Source organism: Lissotriton vulgaris, chromosome 10 (assembly GCF_964263255.1).
Source record: "Lissotriton vulgaris chromosome 10, aLisVul1.2, whole genome shotgun sequence".
NCBI classification, from domain to species: domain Eukaryota; kingdom Metazoa; phylum Chordata; class Amphibia; order Caudata; family Salamandridae; genus Lissotriton; species Lissotriton vulgaris.
The window spans coordinates 245,944,708-245,967,981 of record NC_141698.1 but is presented as its reverse complement, the minus strand read 5'-3'; the positions used below and the strand labels follow the sequence as shown (position 1 = coordinate 245,967,981).

Sequence of the window (23,274 nt, the reverse complement as noted above, 5' to 3'; positions counted from 1 at the left end):
GTATACATAGGTGCTGACAAAAAGAAAGGACTATTGATTGACAAGTGGTAGTAGGAAGCACATGCTTTAAATGTATCCGTCTACTGCCATCCAGTTACCACTACATAAGGATTGCTTAAAAGTTCTATTGTTTTCGATTTATCTTGCCAGTGTTCCGTATTGAATATAAATGGCAAATAACGCAATGGCAGCTTCGGAGCACTGAAACTAGTAGTTTTTTAAGTTTCCAGCGTGCACAGCGTCGTCAGAGGGGATCGTGTCTCCTAAAGCGGTATGGCTGTCTGGGACAGGGCACGTCTGCTCCCAAACATTAGCCCGCCCCTCTCCCGTCTCACACACCCTGGTAATGGACGAAGGAGATACTTACCTCCAGGACACGTAGGTAGATCGGCCGGTCCTGAGCATATAGGATATGTTGTAAGTCCTCACATAGGGCAGAGGCCGCCCGGTGAACTTCTCAGTAATAATATCCACAAACAACCCCAATTCCTGAAGTCCGTGGCCCGTTGACAGGTGGTGAGTCAAGCTGGGCAGGTCTCCCAGCAAATTAATCCACATAGAAATCTTCTTCGAAGAAGGATTCGCACTCAGAATATAAACCAGAATTGATTCCCAAGCTGTCTTGATCACACAAAGTAACAAAGATTCAGGAAAGGTATACATAGGTGCTGACAAAAAGAAAGGACTATTGATTCACAAGTGGTGGTAGGAACTACAGCGGCCATTTCTAAATGTACCTAATACAATGAAATTCATTATATTTGTAGGCACAGAAGCATGATCTCATATCACGAGATAAAAGACATATAATGCATTCTATTCTTAGTCACAATAACATGCCGATAGTCAGTTAAAAATCATTAGAAATCATTTTAGGTGTTATGTATCAGCGAGTGTCTATTGGAGCCAGAACTACCAATGGGGACACTTGATCCTCGCAAAGCATATCCTCGCTACCTAGGAGAAATCCATCTAAAATCAATACAATTATGTTTTGGCATGAACGTAGCCTAGTGCCAGTAGCTAATCAAAAGGGTGGTGGATGCGGCAATGTCAGATTTATATTATGTTGCGCACATTGTATAGTTGCATTGGAAGCAAGGTAAAATTCCATACTCAAAAGGAAGATTCCATAGTAAAAGGAAATGTATGCGGCACAGTGACATAATTGTACTGTCCCAATGAGTGTAAATGTAAATGCATGAGGTGAACGAGGCATAGTGCCAGTACACGTATTACTCGTAAATGGAGTATATCACAGAGGATGATATATACAGAAACTGTAAACTTGTCCATAAACCCATAGTGGGCCATCTCTATCTACATGTGTACAAACCCAATCACCTCCACACATGGCAATTATATAGAAGGCAGCGGCTAAAAAAGACAGGCAAACATCATAATGCAAAAAGTATTCAGGACAGTCATGTGCATGATAAGAGCATATCCTCACATTTTGGCCACCTAAAACAAGTCAGTAGTGCTTAACATTATACACAACAGAAACCATAACAAACTTCCTGATCAAAAAGAGAAGGTGCCCAATGTGAATAATATATGTGAAAATAGAAAATAATAGATCTTATCTGGGCAACCCTTCCTTTTCTCCTGTGAAAAAGAGAAAGAAAAAGTGATGTTAAAATCTAAATAGGTCAAACCTCATAGTGAGTACCAAAGAGTTAAAAACATACAATTTAGAAAAACAGAATACAGAATGTTACAGTCAGAACGGTTAAAGCACATAGAAGGCATGTATTACTCATAGCGTAAATATGAGCTTAACTCCTCATCCAAATTGTGACCCTTCGGGTGCATGATTTCGAGTTCGATTATCCACCTTGATTCCCTTTTCCGGAGGAGTAATGTTCTGTTGCCACCTCTGGGACCAGCATGGACTTGTTCTAAAACAAAGTAATTTAACAAAGAGCTGTTAGACAAATGAAAAAAGTCGAAATGTCTAGCAATGGGGTAGTGGATGTCTTTTTTGTTTATGGCACGCATGTGCTCAAGTACTCTTTTTTTCACCATAAATGTGGTACTTCCTGCATACCACATTTTGCACGGACACACCAACATGTACACACAATACGTCGTGATGCACATTAGAAATTGATTAATGGTTTTGAATGAGCTGTGACCCGGAATGGCAACTGATTTCATCATGTAACTATTTTGACAGGCTTTACAGTGACCACTGGGATGGAAACCTTTAAAATTGTGTTCCCCTGTAGGTTTACTTGGTGCTATCTCATTGTGAATAAGATTGTCTCTGATGCTGCGGCCTTTCCTATAGGTTATTCTTGGTCTACGCTGGAAAGTTTGGCCAATAATGGGATCACTTGTGAGTATGACCCATTTGTCAGCGAGTATTTTACGTGTTTGTCCAAGTTACCATTGTAAGTGAGGATAACTCTATTCACCTCTTCAGGAGTACTGCTATTCTCAGTGCTGTCTAATCATTCAGACACCAGGGTTTGAGCACGATCAACTTGATTTACTCTGTTGATGGCTCTTTGGAGGACCCACTTAGGGTATCCTCTATCATGAAATCTTTTAATCATGATTTCCTATTCTAATTGAAATGCAGCGGTGGTGCTACAATTCCTTCTCGCTCTCAGCAGTTCCCCATAGGGGATACTCCACTTGAGGGTATCTGGGTGGCTGCTGAGAGTATGAAGGAGAGTATTCCCTGCTATGTTTTGCGAAAAAGACTGGTTTGGAGAATGTTACCTTGGGGTGTAATCAGTAGATCTAAAAATTCAATAGAGTGTCTGCTCATGTTACTGGTGAGGGTGATGTTACATTTATCCATGTTAAGTTTCTCTATGTACCTAGCGGCCATCTCCTCAGTATCAGTCCAGATCAGAAAAAGGTTGTCTATGTAGCGAAGCCAAAGTTTGACTTTGCCAAAAAATGAGAGGAAAGTGATGTCATGTCTCATGTCCTCCTACCATTTGCCCAGAAACAGATTGGCAATGCTAGGGGCAAAACATGTGCCCATAGCTGTGCCAAGGATCTGTTTATGTATGGTGCCATTAAACATAAAAATATTATTAGTGAGGCACAGGGACATCATCTCTAGGAGCATGTTGGTGTGCTCCAAATACTCTATAGGTCTTGATTTTAGAAAATAATGACATGTATCAATGCCCTGAGCGTGTTCGATGATAGTGTAAAGAGAATTTACATCTAAAGTTATCATCAGGTCATTGGGTCCCCAACTAATATCTTGCAATTTCATAAGGAAATCGTTGCTGTCTTTGACATGTGATGGGAGTCGAGTTACGTATTTTCGAAGGAAATGATCCTTGTATTTTGAAACGTTTTCTAGGGCACTACCTATGGATGATACAATAGGCCTCCCTGGCAGTACAATTGGGTTCTTATGTATCTTCGGTAAAAGGTATAAAATCGACAGTTTTGGGTAATCACGTTTTAAAAAACAATATTCTTCCCATGTCATATAACCTTTTTGTTCTCATTCTTTAAGTTTGTCCCAAATGTCAAAAATGCTAGCATTGTACGTGTCCATATTCACTTTCATATAGAACTTATGATCATCCAATTGTCTTTGTGCCTCGATAATGTACTTGTGTTTATCCCAGAGGATGATGTTCCCCCTTTGTCTGCGGGGCGGATGATTATATTGGTGTCACTGGCCAATGCTTTCAAAAATTCCTTTTTCTTGATGGATAAGTTAAACTGAATGTTATTAGTAGTTCTATGCTTGAGTTTCAGCAAAGATTGAGTGACAACCTCTTGGAAGGTATCAATGTTGTCATGGGGGAGGTTGGGATGAAAAATGGATCGTAGTTTGAGTTTTGTAGAAGCAGTGGAGCCAGTGGGAATGTCAAGCTCCCAATTTTCATTACTGTTAGGCATCGTAGTATCATCCCCCATAGCTTAATCGTGCATATCATGTAATATTTGGGCATCAGCAATATTCAGGTTAGGAAATGGGTGGTTGACATTTTCATCCCTAGGTGGTTTTCTCCCTTGGTCACATTTATACAAAAAATGTCATTTCTAAAGTTTTGCTCTCCTAACAAATCTGTACAAATCAATGCTCGTGTCAGCATAATTAAAAATTTCTGTGGGGTAAAAAGTTAAACCTAGGCACAGTGTACTTTTTTCAGCAAATGTCAAATGGCTTTCGCTTAGGTTAACAATAGTTTTGTTTACCGTGTCCGGATCCATTATTTCTTGCTTCTTGAGCCACGTGCCTTGTTTCCCATGGGCTCTTTTGCGTTGTTCTTTTGTTTCCTTTTGTTTTCTTCGTTTGCGTCTCTGTTTGCTCCTCCCCTCCCTCTTCCACGGCCTCTGCCTCTTGGTTTCCCCCTTCCCGGAGGTGACTGAGGTGCTGATCTTAGTATCTGACGGCCTTTTCTCAAGACCCTGGACTCGTCTAAAATAGTCGCCGTTCTAACTGGGACTTGTCTTTCAGATATGGAACTGACTGTGGAGATAGAGACATTGGTATCCGATCTGCTGGCTTCTGTTATTGGATTCTCCACTTCCATTGCCTTAGTTTCTGTTACTTCTTTAGGTTGTGGTAAGTCATTGTACAAGTAGTCATACTTGTGACTATACATTAGAATGCGACTGGATTCATAATCCACACAGTCTCTGTGCAGTTTCCTTTGTTTCAGTTTTTTTATATCTTCCTCGTGTTGTTTAAGTTTGGATTTGAGCTCTTTCATGAATTTATTGATTGTATCTTGCTCAGTACGTTTGGACAATTCATCTTCAAGTATGCTTATTTCTGATAAGATGAAATGTCTATCCTCCCAGGCATACTTTATTATTATATTCAGCATGTTTCTGGAGCTGTTCGCTGAATTCTCTTGCCAGTCTTGTAACATCCAGGGATTTAGAGATTCATGTGAGGGCATAATATAGATGCAAAGTCCTCTGGGTACCATTTGTTTGTCCACGTAGTCTTGCAATGAAATGGCTTCCCACCATTTGGCCGTTTCGGATTTTTTACGTTTTTCTAATCGTCTAAATTTGGCATTCAGTGATGTATCCATTTGTTGGGGGGTATTGTTAGCAGTAGTTCCTATGCCTGGTGCTCGTGCCAGCAGTGTTACTGCCGCCGCACGAAGTTCCGCTTCTGTATTCATGATGACAGAAAATGATAGTCTGTGAATCCTGGTGCACTTCCGTAAGAGATGCGCCTGTGTATTTCATAAGGATTGGGGAGCACCATCCCTCCACAAAGTTCTGGTTGTTATCCCCTCCACAGGTTGGAGGTTCCTGTTGCCGTTCAAAGTAACAGAGGTGGTTTAATCATTATGCTCAGGGGCAATGCTTTAAATGTATCCGTCTACCGCCATCCAGTTACCACTACATCGGGATCGCTTAAAAGTTCGATTTTGTTTTGATTTATCTTGCCAGCGTTCCGTATTGAATATAAATGGCAAATATCGCAATGGCAGTTTCGGAGCGCTGAAACTAGTCGTTTTTTAAGTTTCCAGCGTGCACAGCGTCGTCGGAGGGGATCGTGTCTCCTAAAGCGATATGATGGGCGGGGACAGGGAGCATCTGCTCCCAAACATTAGCCCGCCCCCCGTCCGTCTCGCGCTCCGCGGTAACGGGCAAAGGAGACACTTACCTCCAGATCGCATAGGTAGATCTGCCGGTCCTGAGCATGCAGAATATTATAAGTCCTCACGTAGGGCAGCGGCTGGCCGATGAACTTCTCAGTAATAACATCCACAAATGACCCGACTCCTGAAGTCCGTGGCCCGTTGACAGTCAAGCTGGGCAGGTCTCCCAGCAAATTAATCCACATAGAAATCTTCTTCGAAGAAGGACTGGTACAGAATGCAAACCAGAATTGATTCCCAAGGTACGCGTTTCGAAAGCCAAGCTGTCTTAATCACACAAGTAACGACCCCGATTCCTGAAGTCCGTGGCCTGTTGAGAGGTGGTGAATCAAGCTGGGCAGGTCTCCCAGCAAATGAATCCACATAGAAATCTTCTTCGAACAAGGACTCGCACTGAGAATATAAACCAGAATTGATTCCCAAGGTTACGCGTTTCGAAAGCCAAGCTGTCTTAATCACACAAGTAACAAAGATTCAGGAAGGGTATACATAGGTGTTGACAAAAAGAAAGGACTAATAATTGACAGGTGGTGGTAGGAACCACAGCGGCCATTTCTAAATGTACCTAATACAATGAAATTCATTATATTTGTATGCACAGAAGCATGATCTCATATCACCAGATAAAAAACATATGATGCATTCTATTCTTAGTCACAATAACATGCCAATAGTCAGTTAAAAATCATTAGAAATCATTTTAGGTTTTATGTATCAGCGAGTGTCTAGCGGAGCCAGAACAACCAATGGGGACGCTTGATCCTCGTGAAACATATCCTCGCTGCCTAGGAGGAATCCATCCAAAATCAAATGCAATTATGTTTTGGCATGAACGTAGCGTAGTGCCAGAAGCTATATATATATCTTAAACTATATTTTTCGATATTAGTGTGAAACAATATATATATTTTTTGCTTACCATTATATGTATATGAAAATGATATTTTTGGTGCTGGATATTTTTGACATGATAGTTTTGTATCACGATCTTTTGGGTTTTGGTATTTTTTCTGTGAATCCCACTATCAAAGCAAAAGCCTATATTTGCATTTTTCCTCATGCTTGCTTTCTAATTCAAAAACAAAACTGTAGCATTTCTCAAACACTTTAGTAAGGATTTACTTCCTATTAAGATGTATACATCTCTAATGACATAGCCACACTACCTGGGCATTAAGAGTGCATATAAAACTTATCTGACTTCATTGCCTTATCAACTATCTCCTTTCCAATAACATTAACCCCGATGACTTCAGACTTCCTGACTTCACTCACACTATGGTCATGACTTCCTTTTCAACCTGATAACCTCACTCCACCCCACACATCAAACACCTGCCTCACATACTGGCCAATAACCTTGGCATGTCACTACCTAAACCATTGGTTGGACAGACCTCTGTGCTCTATAACTTTCGATTTAAAATCACCCAAAGTGCCCCCAAAGATTAACCTAAACTCGCCACTAACATTTTCAGAGTCTTAAATGATTTCCCCATTGAATCTCTTCAATATACCTGACTTCCATTCATAGTATAAATACAATGGTATACACGCCCTCATCGATCACTGAATTCAAATTGCAGACCTTTCTTTAATACTTGCATGCTCCTTCGCACCGAAAAAATCAAATGCAACCCAAACACCCCTTCCATAATCCTTGGCTGAAACTCCTTCAAAAGTCATATCTAGAAACGTGAAAAGATTTTGGATGCTCATCTAAATTAACTAATGACCTTCTTTCAATCAAAACTTCCCGCCTTGCAAACAAACTTGTCATCCTCAGACCACATGAGAACACTACACCTAAATGATGAGGCCGAAAATGACAAATACTGTGGTTACTTTCTTATGTTTAGGAATCCCCAAACATATAGCTAGACAACAATCATTAATGAACTCTTAACTCACGTTATTAAAATGATTCACAATCTTATTGACATGTACTGCCTCTGAAACACCACTTTGCACACCTTCTGCTTAGGGACATCAAACCATGGCTATATGTCCTTCCACTCATCAATGGTGACCTATCATTCCATCTACATATATACCTATGATCAATACCACCCTCTGGATTGGAAAAGTATTATCATCTTGGAAAGGAAGACAGAACTTCAACTGAAAAAAACCTATGTTCAACAACCTCACCAAATTCTTCCCGATCCACCACCTCCATTCAATGGCAAAATCTTGGAAAAAAAACAGTAACATTTCTGTATCAAAGACACACTGATTAACAGACTCCACCTTTGGCCTATCAATGTGCCATCCTCCCTCCATGAGGCACTCAGAGTGCAGCCCTATCAGTCATGTTACGAACCATAAACAAAAACAAAGGGGGCCCCATCAGTTTAGATTGTCTGGATTTCTCAGTGGCCCTTGACATTATGAACCACAAGCTAAAACTTGCTTTACTGTGCTCCTGGACGCATATCCCGCTCAGTCTTCAAATGGTGTGTGTCCTTTCTCACATACACCAATACATTCAATGGGAGTCACACAAAACCTCCCTCATATTGAAATATGGGCTTCTTTATGATACATTTTTACCCTGGTGACACTTCAGTTCAATTCACGTTTAGTTTGTTTAACAAAACATAAAACCTCATTGGACACATTTTACAATTGCCACAACATCCTAATATATATAAAAATACGAGTATGTTTCAGTAAAAATACTAACTATAAAGTGCTGTTTTGTGTAAAAATGCACAAAAACACAAACTGCACCACAAAAAGTCCAGAAACACTAAAATTACACGTTCCTGTGGGGATAGACCAGACTTGAACCACACTTGAATGTTGCCGTCCCACCACGCATAGAATATTTTATCAATTCTATGCACATATTTATCTTACCCCAACTATATTTGTTGTAAACATTATGCAAAAATCCAGGCTTTATGACCACCCCTTGCTAAAGCTGGGGAATGTTTATAGTATCTGTATGCTTACCTTTGTTTACATACCTCTATCCCCTTTGGGTGATGCTTAAGGTAAGAAACATTGAATAACTACTCTGTCATGATTCCACCCTTTTGAATACACCACAGCACATTTAGCCAGAATAGGTCTGTAAGATAACTTGTTATGTGTGCAGTCTCCGGATTCGGGCCGTTAACAAAGTGTTCATTCCCCAAATACTCGATTAATCAATTGTTTCTATTTCGTATCTCTAAACATTAGGGCTTTTATTTAAAGAACATTATTGTACAAAATGTATGCATCGTGAGAGCAGAGAACAGCCACCTATTGCTTCCTTACAAAATATGATACCGACATTTCTCCACATGGGGATAAGCAACTTAGTATATTCTCCTATATGATCATAAAGTGGACCATGCCCCCTTCAAACCTTTTGACCGCATACAAGTTGGTGCCAAAGTCTTCTTTACTTTGTCACCCCAATTTGCACTGTTAACTAGAAGTGGTAGGTTTCCTTGCTCGTATGAGAAATGCTTGTTCACTTGCAGAGGCGATTATCGTCAAATATGGTTCCAAATCATTTGATGCCCTTAATGGATTATGCTCAGAGATAATGTTCTCAAATTGATCCTTACATTCATTCGGATATAAACATCAAACATCATTTGCAACTACTTTTAGAAGTGATAAAACATATTTTGGGCCTGAAACAGTGTCGTCAAACCAACAAATCAAATCTAAATCAGCTTAGAATATTATTCAACACTGTACATCGTGGAGCTTTGCAGAACTAACAACTCAACAATATTTTGTGTGTCATTTGTTGTGTAAAACTGGGTGTCCCTTTATTGTTTATATAGTATAATGCTGCCCGGATTTCAAGAGTTTTGTTTAGTGGGGCTTTCCCTATTTCACAGTTTACCGAATAGCTAGATGATTATTTGCCTCTATAAAGAGAGACAAAAATGCTACAGAACGATGGCATTTTGGGCCACTGGCATTCCGATAACACACAACTTTACTTTAAGGTGTCCTCAGCAAGTGGCCATCAACATGTTAAACGAGGCTTGCATTCCCACATCAACAGCATTCACCTGTTTAAATCGCAATCTGGCAAAAATGGAATTTGTCCTCGTCACTCATTCAAAACAAGGAAACCATCTGTAAACCCAAAAGCAAAATCTGAGGTGTCTGATTTGCAGAAATGACAACTTCCTATATCAGGTTAGTGGCCCCCATATTTTTGAAAACAGCATTGTAGTCAGGGCATTGGTAGCATCCTTCATTAGGGTGAGTAGACCACCTTTAAACAAAAATTGACAGTGAGCGCAGAGTAGCTCAATGAGAGTGATGTACAACGATATGTTGCAATATTGACACTTTTGTTATGATTTCGCATCTGGGGGATTTTACAGAGTATGTTACTTTAAAGATGACCAGGACAGAAATGATTGCAGATATCCCACTTCTCTTGAGTAAGACCAACCTGCATGACGGATTGTAAAATGCAGATACCCAAGTTCACAAATGATTGGGGTACAATCACGATGAAAGCCTCTGAGTGTTTGTTTTAACTGTAAGGTTACAAACCCACTGCCAATGTTTCCAGAAAGTAGCTTTGATTAGATTCCGGATTAATGGGGCCAAAGGTTTTGAGAATCTTCGATGTAATAGTTTTAGGCAGAATGAGGATGAATGCATTTTCAGTCCTCAGAGGTATGATAATAAATGTGCTCCTGAGTTCCTCTGTAATGGCTGTTGGCTGGATGTGGGGGATGCGAACCAAAGAAGAAAACTTCCATTAGGCTCCCATTTGGCCCACCAGAGTCACAGCTTCTTCATGTGTATGCGCCGTAGTCAACATATTCGGCCAGGAATAGGAGAGATGTTATACCGACTGGAAACCAGATGTACACAGGTTTGGATTTACAATTACCAAATATCAAATGTATGTGATTCGCTGTTTGGGAATTGCAAACACCCATGTACTGATGTATTTTTGATACAAATTGCTATTTCCCGTGCGTACCAAATAGACCTACCTCATTAATATTCATAAAGTAGGTCTCAGCTTGCGATCCATTGGGAATGGCTTAACTCACAGGGATGGTGGCCTGTCGGGGTCAGCAGACCACCATGTCTGTGATTGCTTTTTAATAAAGCATTTTTTTTTAATATAGCCCATTTTCCATAAAGGAGAAGGGGATGTATTCCAAAAAGATTTTTTTTTTCTTCTTTTCATTAAACAAGAGTAGGTAGTGGTCCATGGAACCAGTGCCTGCCCTTAAAAATATTTTCACCAATATTCACAAACGGGACCCCATCCCATTTGCAAATGGGATGGGGTAAAATGCTATTTTTTTGCGACCGCATTTAAGTCGCAAAACATTCACACATACCACTGTGAGTCAGTATTAGGAAGGGTTCCCATGAACATGCCCCTTCCTAATACTGAATCGTATAACCCTGTTCGATATTCAATATTAGGTACCAAACAGGACTTGGTACATGTAAAAAGAATTCTTTCATCTACAAACAGTCTATTTCTGCGAAACAGGACATTTGCCACTGAAAGTTTGCTTTGTTCATTTGGCCATGGAAGACTTAACCAGAATAAGCTAGTGATCAGTAGGCCTAGGAAGAGTTCATAGAGTTCCACTACTTGGAGCTCAGCAAAGGGACCAAAAGACTCTGCAGCGCTACGCGGAGTTCCGCAAGCAGTTGAGTACGTTGGTAGTGCCGTTTGCACTGATTTTTAGTGCCAGGTGTTTATCCCGCACTGGAAAATCAGCGCAAATGGCATCATGCGCAACGCAAGTGGGAGAAGCTTCTTTCTGCAGATCAAGTTGATTTTCTACTTAAATGGCAGCTTATTCAACATGAACAGATGGTTTCTCAATTTGAGCGGTCATGACCATCCGCGACCGTCTGCATTGAGATATCTCGCTGGTAAGTAGTCTAATGTTGGCTTTTTCTTGCTCCCGCTCGCCAACCCAACATTGGCAAGCGTGAGCAAGGAAAAGGCTCTGCTCCGCTTCACAAGACGGAGATTTTTAGAAATTTGCATGCTCTGCTGAGTGCAAAGAACCTGCGAATGTAGCGGAGTTCACAGCCCAGGCCTAGTGATCAGTTTGGCCGTAGTCAAAGGGGATGTAGTTGAGAACAAGAATATACTAATTACAGCAAGAGAAACAAATCATAAATGGAGTCTCCACATTTACAAAGTTAAAGTTGAAAAAAAACTAAAAAATAAAATCAGTTCAGGGCAATAGCCAGGTATGAGGAAAGCAAGAAAAAAGGTCAAAGTAAATGGATGACGTTTTACAACATGTATTGAAGTCATGGTTATATTTCAAGGCAGTGAACTGACAGAATCGAGATGGCGCAAGAGAAGGGTTTGTCATGAGTGAATCACTGACAGAATATCAACTACAGTAATATCGACGACAAAAATATCGTGGCCAAAATATTGATGTCCACAATATAGAAGTCCTATCTACATTACGGTACAAAAATATACCCGAAAAATATAGTTGTAAAAATATCGTTGTTAGAAATATAGGGTTTTTAAACAAAATAATGTAAAATAAATTAATAATACTTATAATTAAAAGAAGCATAGTTAAAATATTTTAAAATGTTTAAAATTATAACTAATACATATAAGGTAAAAATAAATTAAACATATATCTGTATAAAATATAATATGAAAGTAAACTTCCTCCCAAAGAACGAAGCAGGACCCAGAGGGGAACAGGTAAGGCAGACTTTATTGCTCTGAGAACAGTTCTAGTGGCGGCAAATGCATTTCGGCGTGGAGTGCCTTCTTCAGTGCCCAACAAGGGGTGGTGAGGGACAGAGTCTCTGAATTAAACAGAATACTCTCACCCAGTCAAGAGATCAGGGCTAGATCCAACACCGTTTTTTAGCTCACTGCACCATCCCAGTTTCAGAACCTGGCTGTATGCAAATTAGTCTGTTCCTGTCCCAGTGCATGATGGGAACAGGGCAAACCAAACTACAAAAGCCAATTCTTACACTGGGAAGGAAACAAGCTACCGGGGACCGGTTTCTGGCATTTCAGCCGTCTTCGGCCCGGCTTGCTTGAATCCTGATGGTGCAATGAGCAAGGGACTCACATCTGAGTATACCCTTCCACGCTTAGGGTGGACAAAAATATTTACAACAAGGGGTGGTGAGGGACAGAGTCTCTGAATTAAACAGAATACTCTCACCCAGTCAAGAGATCAGGGCTAGATCCAACACCGTTTTTTAGCGCACTGCACCATCCCAGTTTCAGAACCTGGCTGTATGCAAATTAGTCTGTTCCTGTCCCAGTGCATGATGGGAACAGGGCAAACCAAACTACAAAAGCCAATTCTTACACTGGGAAGGAAACAAGCTACCGGGGACCGGTTTCTGGCATTTCAGCCGTCTTCGGCCCGGCTTGCTTGAATCCTGATGGTGCAATGAGCAAGGGACTCACATCTGAGTATACCCTTCCACGCTTAGGGTGGACAAAAATATTTACAACAAGGGGTGGTGAGGGACAGAGTCTCTGAATTAAACAGAATACTCTCACCCAGTCAAGAGATCAGGGCTAGATCCAACACCGTTCTTTAGCTCACTGCACCATCCCAGTTTCAGAACCTGGCTGTATGCAAATTAGTCTGTTCCTGTCCCAGTGCATGATGGGAACAGGGCAAACCAAACTACAAAAGCCAATTCTTACACTGGGAAGGAAACAAGCTACCGGGGACCGGTTTCTGGCATTTCAGCCGTCTTCGGCCCGGCTTGCTTGAATCCTGATGGTGCAATGAGCAAGGGACTCACATCTGAGTATACCCTTCCACGCTTAGGGTGGACAAAAATAATTACAACAAGGGGTGGTGAGGGACAGAGTCTCTGAATTAAACAGAATACTCTCACCCAGTCAAGAGATCAGGGCTAGATCCAACACCGTTTTTTATCTCACTGCACCATCCCAGTTTCAGAACCTGGCTGTATGCAAATTAGTCTGTTCCTGTCCCAGTGCATGATGGGAACAGGGCAAACCAAACTACAAAAGCCAATTCTTACACTGGGAAGGAAACAAGCTACCGGGGACCGGTTTCTGGCATTTCAGCCGTCTTCGGCCCGGCTTGCTTGAATCCTGATGGTGCAATGAGCAAGGGACTCACATCTGAGTATACCCTTCCACGCTTAGGGTGGACAAAAATATTTACAACAACTACACCCCCTTTTCTGAATCGTTTTTGGCCACTATAAGTGTGGCAGGGTATACTCAGACATGAGTCCCTTTCTCACTGCTCCATCAGGATTCAAGCAAGCCGGGCCGAAGAGGCTGAAATGCCAGAAACCGGTCCCCGGTAGCTTGTCTCCTTTCTGGTGAAGAATTGGCTTGGTAGTTTGGTCTGCCCTGTTCCCATGATGCACTGGGCCAGGGACAGACTAATTTGCATATAGTCAGGTTCTGAGCTGGGATGGGGCAGTGAGATAAATAACGGTGATGGATCAAGCCCTGATCTTTGGACTGGGTAAGAGTGGTCTGCTTAATTCAGACACTCTGTTCATCACCACCCCCTTTTCTGAATCGTTTTTGGCCACTATAAGTGTGGCAGGGTATACTCAGACATGAGTCCCTTTCTCACTGCTCCATCAGGATTCAAGCAAGCCGGGCCGAAGAGGCTGAAATGCCAGAAACCGGTCCCCGGTAGCTTGTCTCCTTTCTGGTGAAGAATTGGCTTGGTAGTTTGGTCTGCCCTGTTCCCATGATGCACTGGGCCAGGGACAGACTAATTTGCATATAGCCAGGTTCTGAGCTGGGATGGGGCAGTGAGATAAATAACGGTGATGGATCAAGCCCTGATCTTTGGACTGGGTAAGAGTGGTCTGCTTAATTCAGACACTCTGTTCATCACCACCCCCTTTTCTGAATCGTTTTTGGCCACTATAAGTGTGGCAGGGTATACTCAGACATGAGTCCCTTTCTCACTGCTCCATCAGGATTCAAGCAAGCCGGGCCGAAGAGGCTGAAATGCCAGAAACCGGTCCCCGGTAGCTTGTCTCCTTTCTGGTGAAGAATTGGCTTGGTAGTTTGGTCTGCCCTGTTCCCATGATGCACTGGGCCAGGGACAGACTAATTTGCATATAGCCAGGTTCTGAGCTGGGATGGGGCAGTGAGATAAATAACGGTGATGGATCAAGCCCTGATCTTTGGACTGGGTAAGAGTGGTCTGCTTAATTCAGACACTCTGTTCATCACCACCCCCTTTTCTGAATCGTTTTTGGCCACTATAAGTGTGGCAGGGTATACTCAGACATGAGTCCCTTTCTCACTGCTCCATCAGGATTCAAGCAAGCCGGGCCGAAGAGGCTGAAATGCCAGAAACCGGTCCCCGGTAGCTTGTCTCCTTTCTGGTGAAGAATTGGCTTGGTAGTTTGGTCTGCCCTGTTCCCATGATGCACTGGGCCAGGGACAGACTAATTTGCATATAGCCAGGTTCTGAGCTGGGATGGGGCAGTGAGATAAATAACGGTGATGGATCAAGCTCTGATCTTTGGACTGGGTAAGAGTGGTCTGCTTAATTCAGACACTCTGTTCATCACCACCCCCTTTTCTGAATCGTTTTTGGCCACTATAAGTGTGGCAGGGTATACTCAGACATGAGTCCCTTTCTCACTGCTCCATCAGGATTCAAGCAAGCCGGGCCGAAGAGGCTGAAATGCCAGAAACCGGTCCCCGGTAGCTTGTCTCCTTTCTGGTGAAGAATTGGCTTGGTAGTTTGGTCTGCCCTGTTCCCATGATGCACTGGGCCAGGGACAGACTAATTTGCATATAGCCAGGTTCTGAGCTGGGATGGGGCAGTGAGATAAATAACGGTGATGGATCAAGCCCTGATCTTTGGACTGGGTAAGAGTGGTCTGCTTAATTCAGACACTCTGTTCATCACCACCCCCTTTTCTGAATCGTTTTTGGCCACTATAAGTGTGGCAGGGTATACTCAGACATGAGTCCCTTTCTCACTGCTCCATCAGGATTCAAGCAAGCCGGGCCGAAGAGGCTGAAATGCCAGAAACCGGTCCCCGGTAGCTTGTCTCCTTTCTGGTGAAGAATTGGCTTGGTAGTTTGGTCTGCCCTGTTCCCATGATGCACTGGGCCAGGGACAGACTAATTTGCATATAGCCAGGTTCTGAGCTGGGATGGGGCAGTGAGATAAATAACGGTGATGGATCAAGCCCTGATCTTTGGACTGGGTAAGAGTGGTCTGCTTAATTCAGACACTCTGTTCATCACCACCCCCTTTTCTGAATCGTTTTTGGCCACTATAAGTGTGGCAGGGTATACTCAGACATGAGTCCCTTTCTCACTGCTCCATCAGGATTCAAGCAAGCCGGGCCGAAGAGGCTGAAATGCCAGAAACCGGTCCCCGGTAGCTTGTCTCCTTTCTGGTGAAGAATTGGCTTGGTAGTTTGGTCTGCCCTGTTCCCATGATGCACTGGGCCAGGGACAGACTAATTTGCATATAGCCAGGTTCTGAGCTGGGATGGGGCAGTGAGATAAATAACGGTGATGGATCAAGCCCTGATCTTTGGACTGGGTAAGAGTGGTCTGCTTAATTCAGACACTCTGTTCATCACCACCCCCTTTTCTGAATCGTTTTTGGCCACTATAAGTGTGGCAGGGTATACTCAGACATGAGTCCCTTTCTCACTGCTCCATCAGGATTCAAGCAAGCCGGGCCGAAGAGGCTGAAATGCCAGAAACCGGTCCCCGGTAGCTTGTCTCCTTTCTGGTGAAGAATTGGCTTGGTAGTTTGGTCTGCCCTGTTCCCATGATGCACTGGGCCAGGGACAGACTAATTTGCATATAGCCAGGTTCTGAGCTGGGATGGGGCAGTGAGATAAATAACGGTGATGGATCAAGCCCTGATCTTTGGACTGGGTAAGAGTGGTCTGCTTAATTCAGACACTCTGTTCATCACCACCCCCTTTTCTTCAGTGCCCAACACCAGAAGCAATCATGTTGACTTGTTCACTCCTGCTGCCTCGAAAATAACTGCCGTCGGTCCGCTCCTCCCCCAAGCAATGCTGCACACCTGTGGAAGTTCGTTGAAGTCACCCGAACTGCCACTCCCAGGATGCAACATGTTAACAGCATACCGGGCCGGTGTAATGGGGGGAGTATGGAGTTGAATCTCTGCTGCGGCACCATAGGCAGGACACGATGATGGCGTTGACTGTCCCCCAAACAACAAGCCTGCTCACGAGTCCCCTCATACCGCAACAACCTCCGAGCCAGCAAGTCCATAGAGCAGGGACTAAAATGCGGGAGCACAATGTCCAAACAGAGGTGCAATACCTTCACTACTCAGGGCCCCCTGGAACAGAGCCGGGTTCCGACCCAATCCAAACCTGGAAAACGAAGGGTGCCATGAAGCGGAGCCAGCTTAAGTCCTGACCCATGACGTGGCGTGGGTTCCTGTACTGTGCATCTGGCAAACACAGAGCATATGAAAGTAAACTTCCTCCCAAAGAACGAAGCAGGACCCAGGGGGGAACAGGTAAGGCAGACTTTATTGCTCTGAGAACAGTTCTAGTGGCGGCAAATGCATTTCGGCCTGGAGTGCCTTCTTCAGTGCCCAACACCAGAAGCAATCATGTTGACTTGTTCACTCCTGCTGCCTCGAAAATAACTGCCGGCGGTCCGCTCCTCCCCCAAGCAATGCTGCACACCTGTGGAAGTTCGTTGAAGTCACCTGAACTACCACTCCCAGGATGCAACATGTTAACAGCATACCGGGCCGGTGTAATGGGGGGAGTATGGAGTTGAATCTCTGCTGTGGCACCATAGGCAGGCCACGATGATGGCGTTGACTGTCCCCCAAACAACAAGCCTGCTCACGAGTCCCCTCATACCACCACAACCTCTGAGCCAGCGAGTCCATAGAGCAGGGACTAAAATGCGGGAGCACAATGTCCAAACAGAGGTGCAATACCTCCACTACTTATATAATATATATACTTAATAATATTTATTTATAATTATTTTAATAACATATACATTTAAAAATATTGTAAAAATTATAAATTCATATATACAAACAAAACAATAATATAAAATAAAATATAAAAAATATATATAACAAATTACAAAATTACAATATTTTTAATCTTTTTAAAATAAATTATACACTACATTAACTAAAACTGTAGAGAAAATATTGGATAGAAAAGGGGATACAATTACTATTCCCACATCAGAGAGTGTAACAGTAGGGAAAGTGTTGGATAGTGTAGGGGTAAAAATGTGTATTCCCACTCCAGGGAGTGCTACAGTAGGGAAAGTGTTGGACAGCGTAGGGGTAACAATTACTAGTCCAACTTCAGAGAGTGCAACAGTAGAGAAAGTCTTGGATAGCAAAGGGGTAAAAATTACTATTCCCACTCCAATAAGTGCAACAGTAGGGAAAGTGTTGGATAGCGTAGGGGTACAAATTACTATTTCAACTCCAGATAGTGCAACAGTATGGAAAGTGTTGGTTTGGGAAGGGGTTAACATTACTATCCCCACTCTAGAGAGTGCAACAGTATGGAAAGTGTTGAATAGCGAAGGGGTTAAAATTACTATCCCCACTCCAGAGAGTGCAACAGTAGGGAAAAGTGTTGGATAGCGTAGGGTTATAAAATACTATTCCCACTCCAGAGATTGTAAATGTAGGGAAAGTGTTGGATAGCAGAGGGTTAAAAGTAATATGCTTATAAATTAAATATTTTTTTCAATCAAATAACCAATTAATAATTACCAATAAATGAATTATGAATACCAATAAATTAAAATGAATACCTACTTTAATACAATTACATTATTTCCTACCCAATTCCCCTATAAGCCCACAACCCGCTCCTAAAATAAATTAACACAATTATTATAATTATCAATGAATCAATTAATACTAATGAATTACCAATTAATAATTGATTACAAATAATTTAATTATCAATACTAAAAAAATAAAAAATAATAATTACTTTATTATAATTAAATTACTTCCCGCCCTATTCCCCTATAAACCCACAACCAGCTACAGAACTAAAACGCAAAAGTTACTTTAAAAAAAATTACTAACTTCTAAAAATGTAATACATATATTAAAAAAAATACAATACTTAACAAAAAATATAGAACACCTACATATAAAATACTTACTAAAATACATAACACTAATATAAACATTGATATTATTAACAGCAATATTTTTGCAAATGATATTACTGACTTTGATATTACCAAAAGCAATACTTCTTACCTTCAGGTCGATATTCTGGTCACTGATATTCTTGATGTCGATATTTTGTCCCTTCGATATTTCCAACTCGATATTTCTGTAGTTCGAAATAAAAAAACTTGATATTATGTCTGTGCAACGTCATGAGCTTTAAGATATGCCTCAGATGGTAGACTGGGTGAGTTGGTTGACCATGATGGTATGATGAACAGTGCAAAAGACAATAGGCACACTAAAACATTTCTATGCAATGGTATACACCAAATCAATTTCCACACAAATCTATTCCATGGTAGATACCAAGTCAATTTCCAAACAAATATGGTCTATAGTTCAGATGATCAGGGACATTGCCAATTTTCTGTATATCACAACTACTCCACCTTTTTCTTGAGGGGGAGTTTTTAACTGAAAAAGGATCTGTTGTTTTCTTTATATATTGTAGTGGGAATAAATGCTCGTGTTTCTTTCTTTTTTTTAAATTAAATTTGGTAGTTTTGTAAAGTGAAAACAATGACCTTGAGGTAGCCTCAGAGCGCTTTAAGCTAGCAGATAGAAAGAGAGCTGCCAGCAGCAGAGTACCTAACCCTCGATGCACAGTTTTCTCATCAATAATTTCAATGCAAATGTTAAAGTGCTATTATAAATGATGTCATAGAAGATGTCATGAGTGATGTAATATGTGGGGTAACTAGCAGTGCAAAAAAAAAAATGGCGAGGGTGTAAATTGTAGTTACCTTAGGGCACGAGTTATAGTAACTTGAGATAACTATAACTGTAAATTTCAGTGGGTTTGTATGTTTAAATTCTTATAGTGTCACTGAAATGTTCACCTAACTATAAAGTTACTTTAATCTATGGTGCTTTCACAAATTTCTAGGGTGTTTTTAAAGAAAAGTAATATTTTCTTACCATACATAAAGCCAGTTCTGAGTTCTGAAATGGCTGCCGCCACATTGTTGTTGATGTGGTGGCAACCAATCAGATCCACCTCCAGATCTGTTGGCCCTGCGGATCCTCCTTGCCGAGAGAAATACAAAGTTTCTAAGCATTAATTACTCAAAATCTACTGAATGGACTTACAACAAATTTAAAAAAATGCAATATTACTGGACCAAGATCTAGCTTCATGCTGTATTTGGTGAAAATCTGTTCAGGCCTTTGGGCTGTTGCTATGTCTGAAATTCATATGGTAAAAGGAATGTGTTTGGGGACGCCCACAAACCTTTCCAGGAAGGAGCTGGGGTGGAAGAACATTTTGTTTGGAAAGTTTTGTGACGATTCACGAAACGGTCTGAAAGTTATTATAAAAACAAGTAATGATTTCCCTATGTGCTAGACCTGGCCCCATCTGCAGGGCACCCTCAAATGTTTTGCCTGCAATCCCTCTATTTTCACTGAACTAGGTTTTGCTGGCCTAAGAACTCTGTGCACTTAATCACTTTATCACTGCTAAACGTTGTGAAATACACTGCACCCTGCCCACTAGGCTATCCAGAGCTTAGCCTATGGGTGACTTATATGTATCATAACCCTAATATAGGTATTATTGGACCTGGTAAAAGCATTGGTTTGTCAGGTCGAAATAGCAGCTCAAAACAGTACACAAAGGATCTGCAATATCAGCTCTTTCCTAGGCACTTCGCCTGTTTATGAAGGTTTCCTAGCATCAAGAAGTAGTCCGATGGGATAATCTATGCGGTGCAGAGTTGGTGAGAACAAAATCCTTGTCCTGATGTGCCAAGAGTTCAGATCACCCGTTTATTCCACGCTCATAGCCACATTTGACAGCTCTGTACAGTCAGGAGTCCTACCTTTATCCTGCTATAGAACGGTGAGATTACCATTCAGGAGAAAAGAGCGGTAACTGGAAACCAACTACAGGTGTCAGAAAGCTTCCGGAGTACCCTGTCTCCAAGAATGAAGTTACAATCTTCAGTATCGTAGGAGTTGTCCTTCTGGAACACTGCAGTTCAACTATCACCTGACATCAATGATTTGTAACAGAAAACCCCAAAACTGGAGCATTATGTGTTTGACGACAAGGCGTTATTTGGTAACCTGGGCGTCAGAGACAAGAGAGAAGTGGAGGCGCCCAGACTGACTATAAGAGAACCCAACACCCAACAGAGGTGGAAGGCCTCACTTTTTCAACAGGTGGCTTAGCAGCATATTGGCAAACAGTGGTCATTTATTGGTTAGTAGAACAAGCATGAGAGTGCATCCCAGGGACATGTCAGATTTATTGTAGGCAAAGCTATTACCTGCCCCTCCTCAACAACAAAGACTCCATTCAATACATTAACATAAGCAATCAGCAACCATTGATGTTCCTCAGTTAGTCAGAAGGACATTTTAGATTCTGGAACTGCAAATTACTATGTTTAGTTTCGGTTCACTAAAAAGTGTGATTTCACCTGTAAGCCTCATGTGCAATACAGAAAACATACGTCATGACAAAGGAAACATTTTCTGAGTCTATTGTGTATTGCTTAGGAAGGGATTTGTGAGTGTGCATTACATCATATTTTGTATACATTACTGTTAAATGTATATATGACGCAAGTATGGCCTGGTTGCAGTGATGTTACTAACACCCCACCGCCATGCAGCACTGACCAGCCTAGTGACAGGCGGCACTGTGTCTGGTGGAGGCAGGGGCCAGGTCAGACCTCTTGTGCGCACTGTTAGCGTGAGCCCACTGACACCACCACAAAACGGACCCTCAGCTGTAGGCAGGGGGCTCCAAGTCACGCAGCCCAGGATTTGAAATGCATGATCATCACGGCAGAGGGCATGCCAGTTCACCAGGTCCATGCCACAAGATAACCTTGACAGCTACCTCTCTTCGATCCCTGGCACCCCTTGGCAATGCAGGACAAATACTTGTGTTGGCACACATCGTGAGAGACAGAAGAGCTGGGTGTCAATGTTATTCAAAACATTTGCGTAAACCTAATCCCTGAAGCATGTCTCTTGGCAGGGCGGCTGCTAGGCATCAGGTGCAGGCAGCACGTGGTTTGTAAGAGTCTCAGTATCAAGCTAGCGAGCACGCATCATGTGCAATTCAACAACACAGCTTCACGAACTGGACTCAAAATCGACTTGACCTACATGCATTGACTCATGTATTGCGGGTGAAAGTATTATTATTGTTAATTACCACTATAGGAAACCATTTGCTGCTAGTATGGCATTGCAGCACATTTTGGCAGTCTGAGGTACAACTTTCCAAAGTTATGGAATACCGATTTGGGCATTGTCAGGATTGTGTTGCATTTGAAAACAGGCACGTACTGTAATAGTGCAACAACTAAAATTGAATGCACATGTCTGGATGTAAAGTAAACTCATTTGAAAAAGCCTACTCTGATGTTCGAATTGTTTTGTAAAATGAAGTTCTGGCTATCCACAAATATGATTTAAAAAGTGGAATTTTTTAGATATTGAGCTGAAAAAACATGTATTTCTTTCACCAGGAAATCAAAGCGAAAGGAGACTCCTCGTTGGTTTGGAAATACTGTCCTGGGGATATCCCATCACTCAGAGGCAATGAGGCTCCCGCGTGTTCGATCAGTATGGAGCAGAGGAGGCGATGGGGCTGGAGTGAACACCGGGCTTGGCAGTTATATAGTACAGTTGGGCAGTCCAAGCAATGTAAGCTTTTTTATTGTTCAATCTTTTTATTGCCATTTCTTAACCCACACGTCAACATACAATCTGTTACTTATCATTAGTAGCAAAATTAATTCATTTTATAAACAGTAACAATAACAATGATACAAGGCCAAATACATTTTAATGTTATGCAATATCCACGTTTCATGCTGGAGCCATCTCATGCAGCCGATTCTTATTAGATACCTGCCACGCGTGTGCTGGTTTAACTAGGCATAAGAGATAATCTGGGACTTCGGAGGCGCAAATTATGGGCAAATCAAAGATTAGACAACTAAGCACTATTCTCGGAAGCTGGAGGGTCAGCCGTGCCAGGTTGATTGAATCTAAGCCACTCAGACACTGGACCCCATATATCTTTAGGTCTAGAGGTTATAGGCATCAATTCCCAAAACAGAGATAGCTGCGTTTGTCCGAAGACAACATCCTCCATCCATGCTTTGACCGCAGGCGTGACAAGTCTGCCCAATGTATAGCCACCCTGCGCTTGGCCAACAGTAGCAGCATGGCATGCAGTTTGCGGATATTACTCGGAGTCTTTTTAACAAATTCCAGTATTCCCACCTTGGGTGAGTGAGCATCTGAGATCCCAAGGATCACTCCAATTTTAGCATATATTTCAACAAAATATGATATGATGGAGGGGCAGAACCAGGCTAGGTCAATGAATGCTGCCGATGCTACACCACACCTCCAACAGTTAGCGTTCGGCCCATTCGATGTAACTGTGCAGTGGTTCTATAGAATCTGTGGAAGAATTTAAAATGAAT

The 23,274-nt window shown here is 42.0% G+C and overlaps 1 protein-coding gene across 3 annotated transcripts in view; it reads left to right on the top strand.

Moving 5' to 3' along the window:
• The window catches only part of LOC147685041 (uncharacterized), a 434,659-nt gene that overhangs the window by 311,245 nt on the left and 100,140 nt on the right, over positions 1 to 23,274 (top strand). For all 3 annotated transcript variants that reach the window (XR_015300672.1, XM_086940933.1, XM_086940932.1), the window contains one exon: positions 22,306 to 22,483. Coding sequence is in view for 2 of the 3 variants with exons in the window: in XM_086940933.1 (XP_086797059.1) it covers positions 22,306 to 22,483 (178 nt within the window). In the remaining variant the exon portion in view is untranslated. The remainder of the gene's footprint in view (positions 1 to 22,305; positions 22,484 to 23,274) is intronic.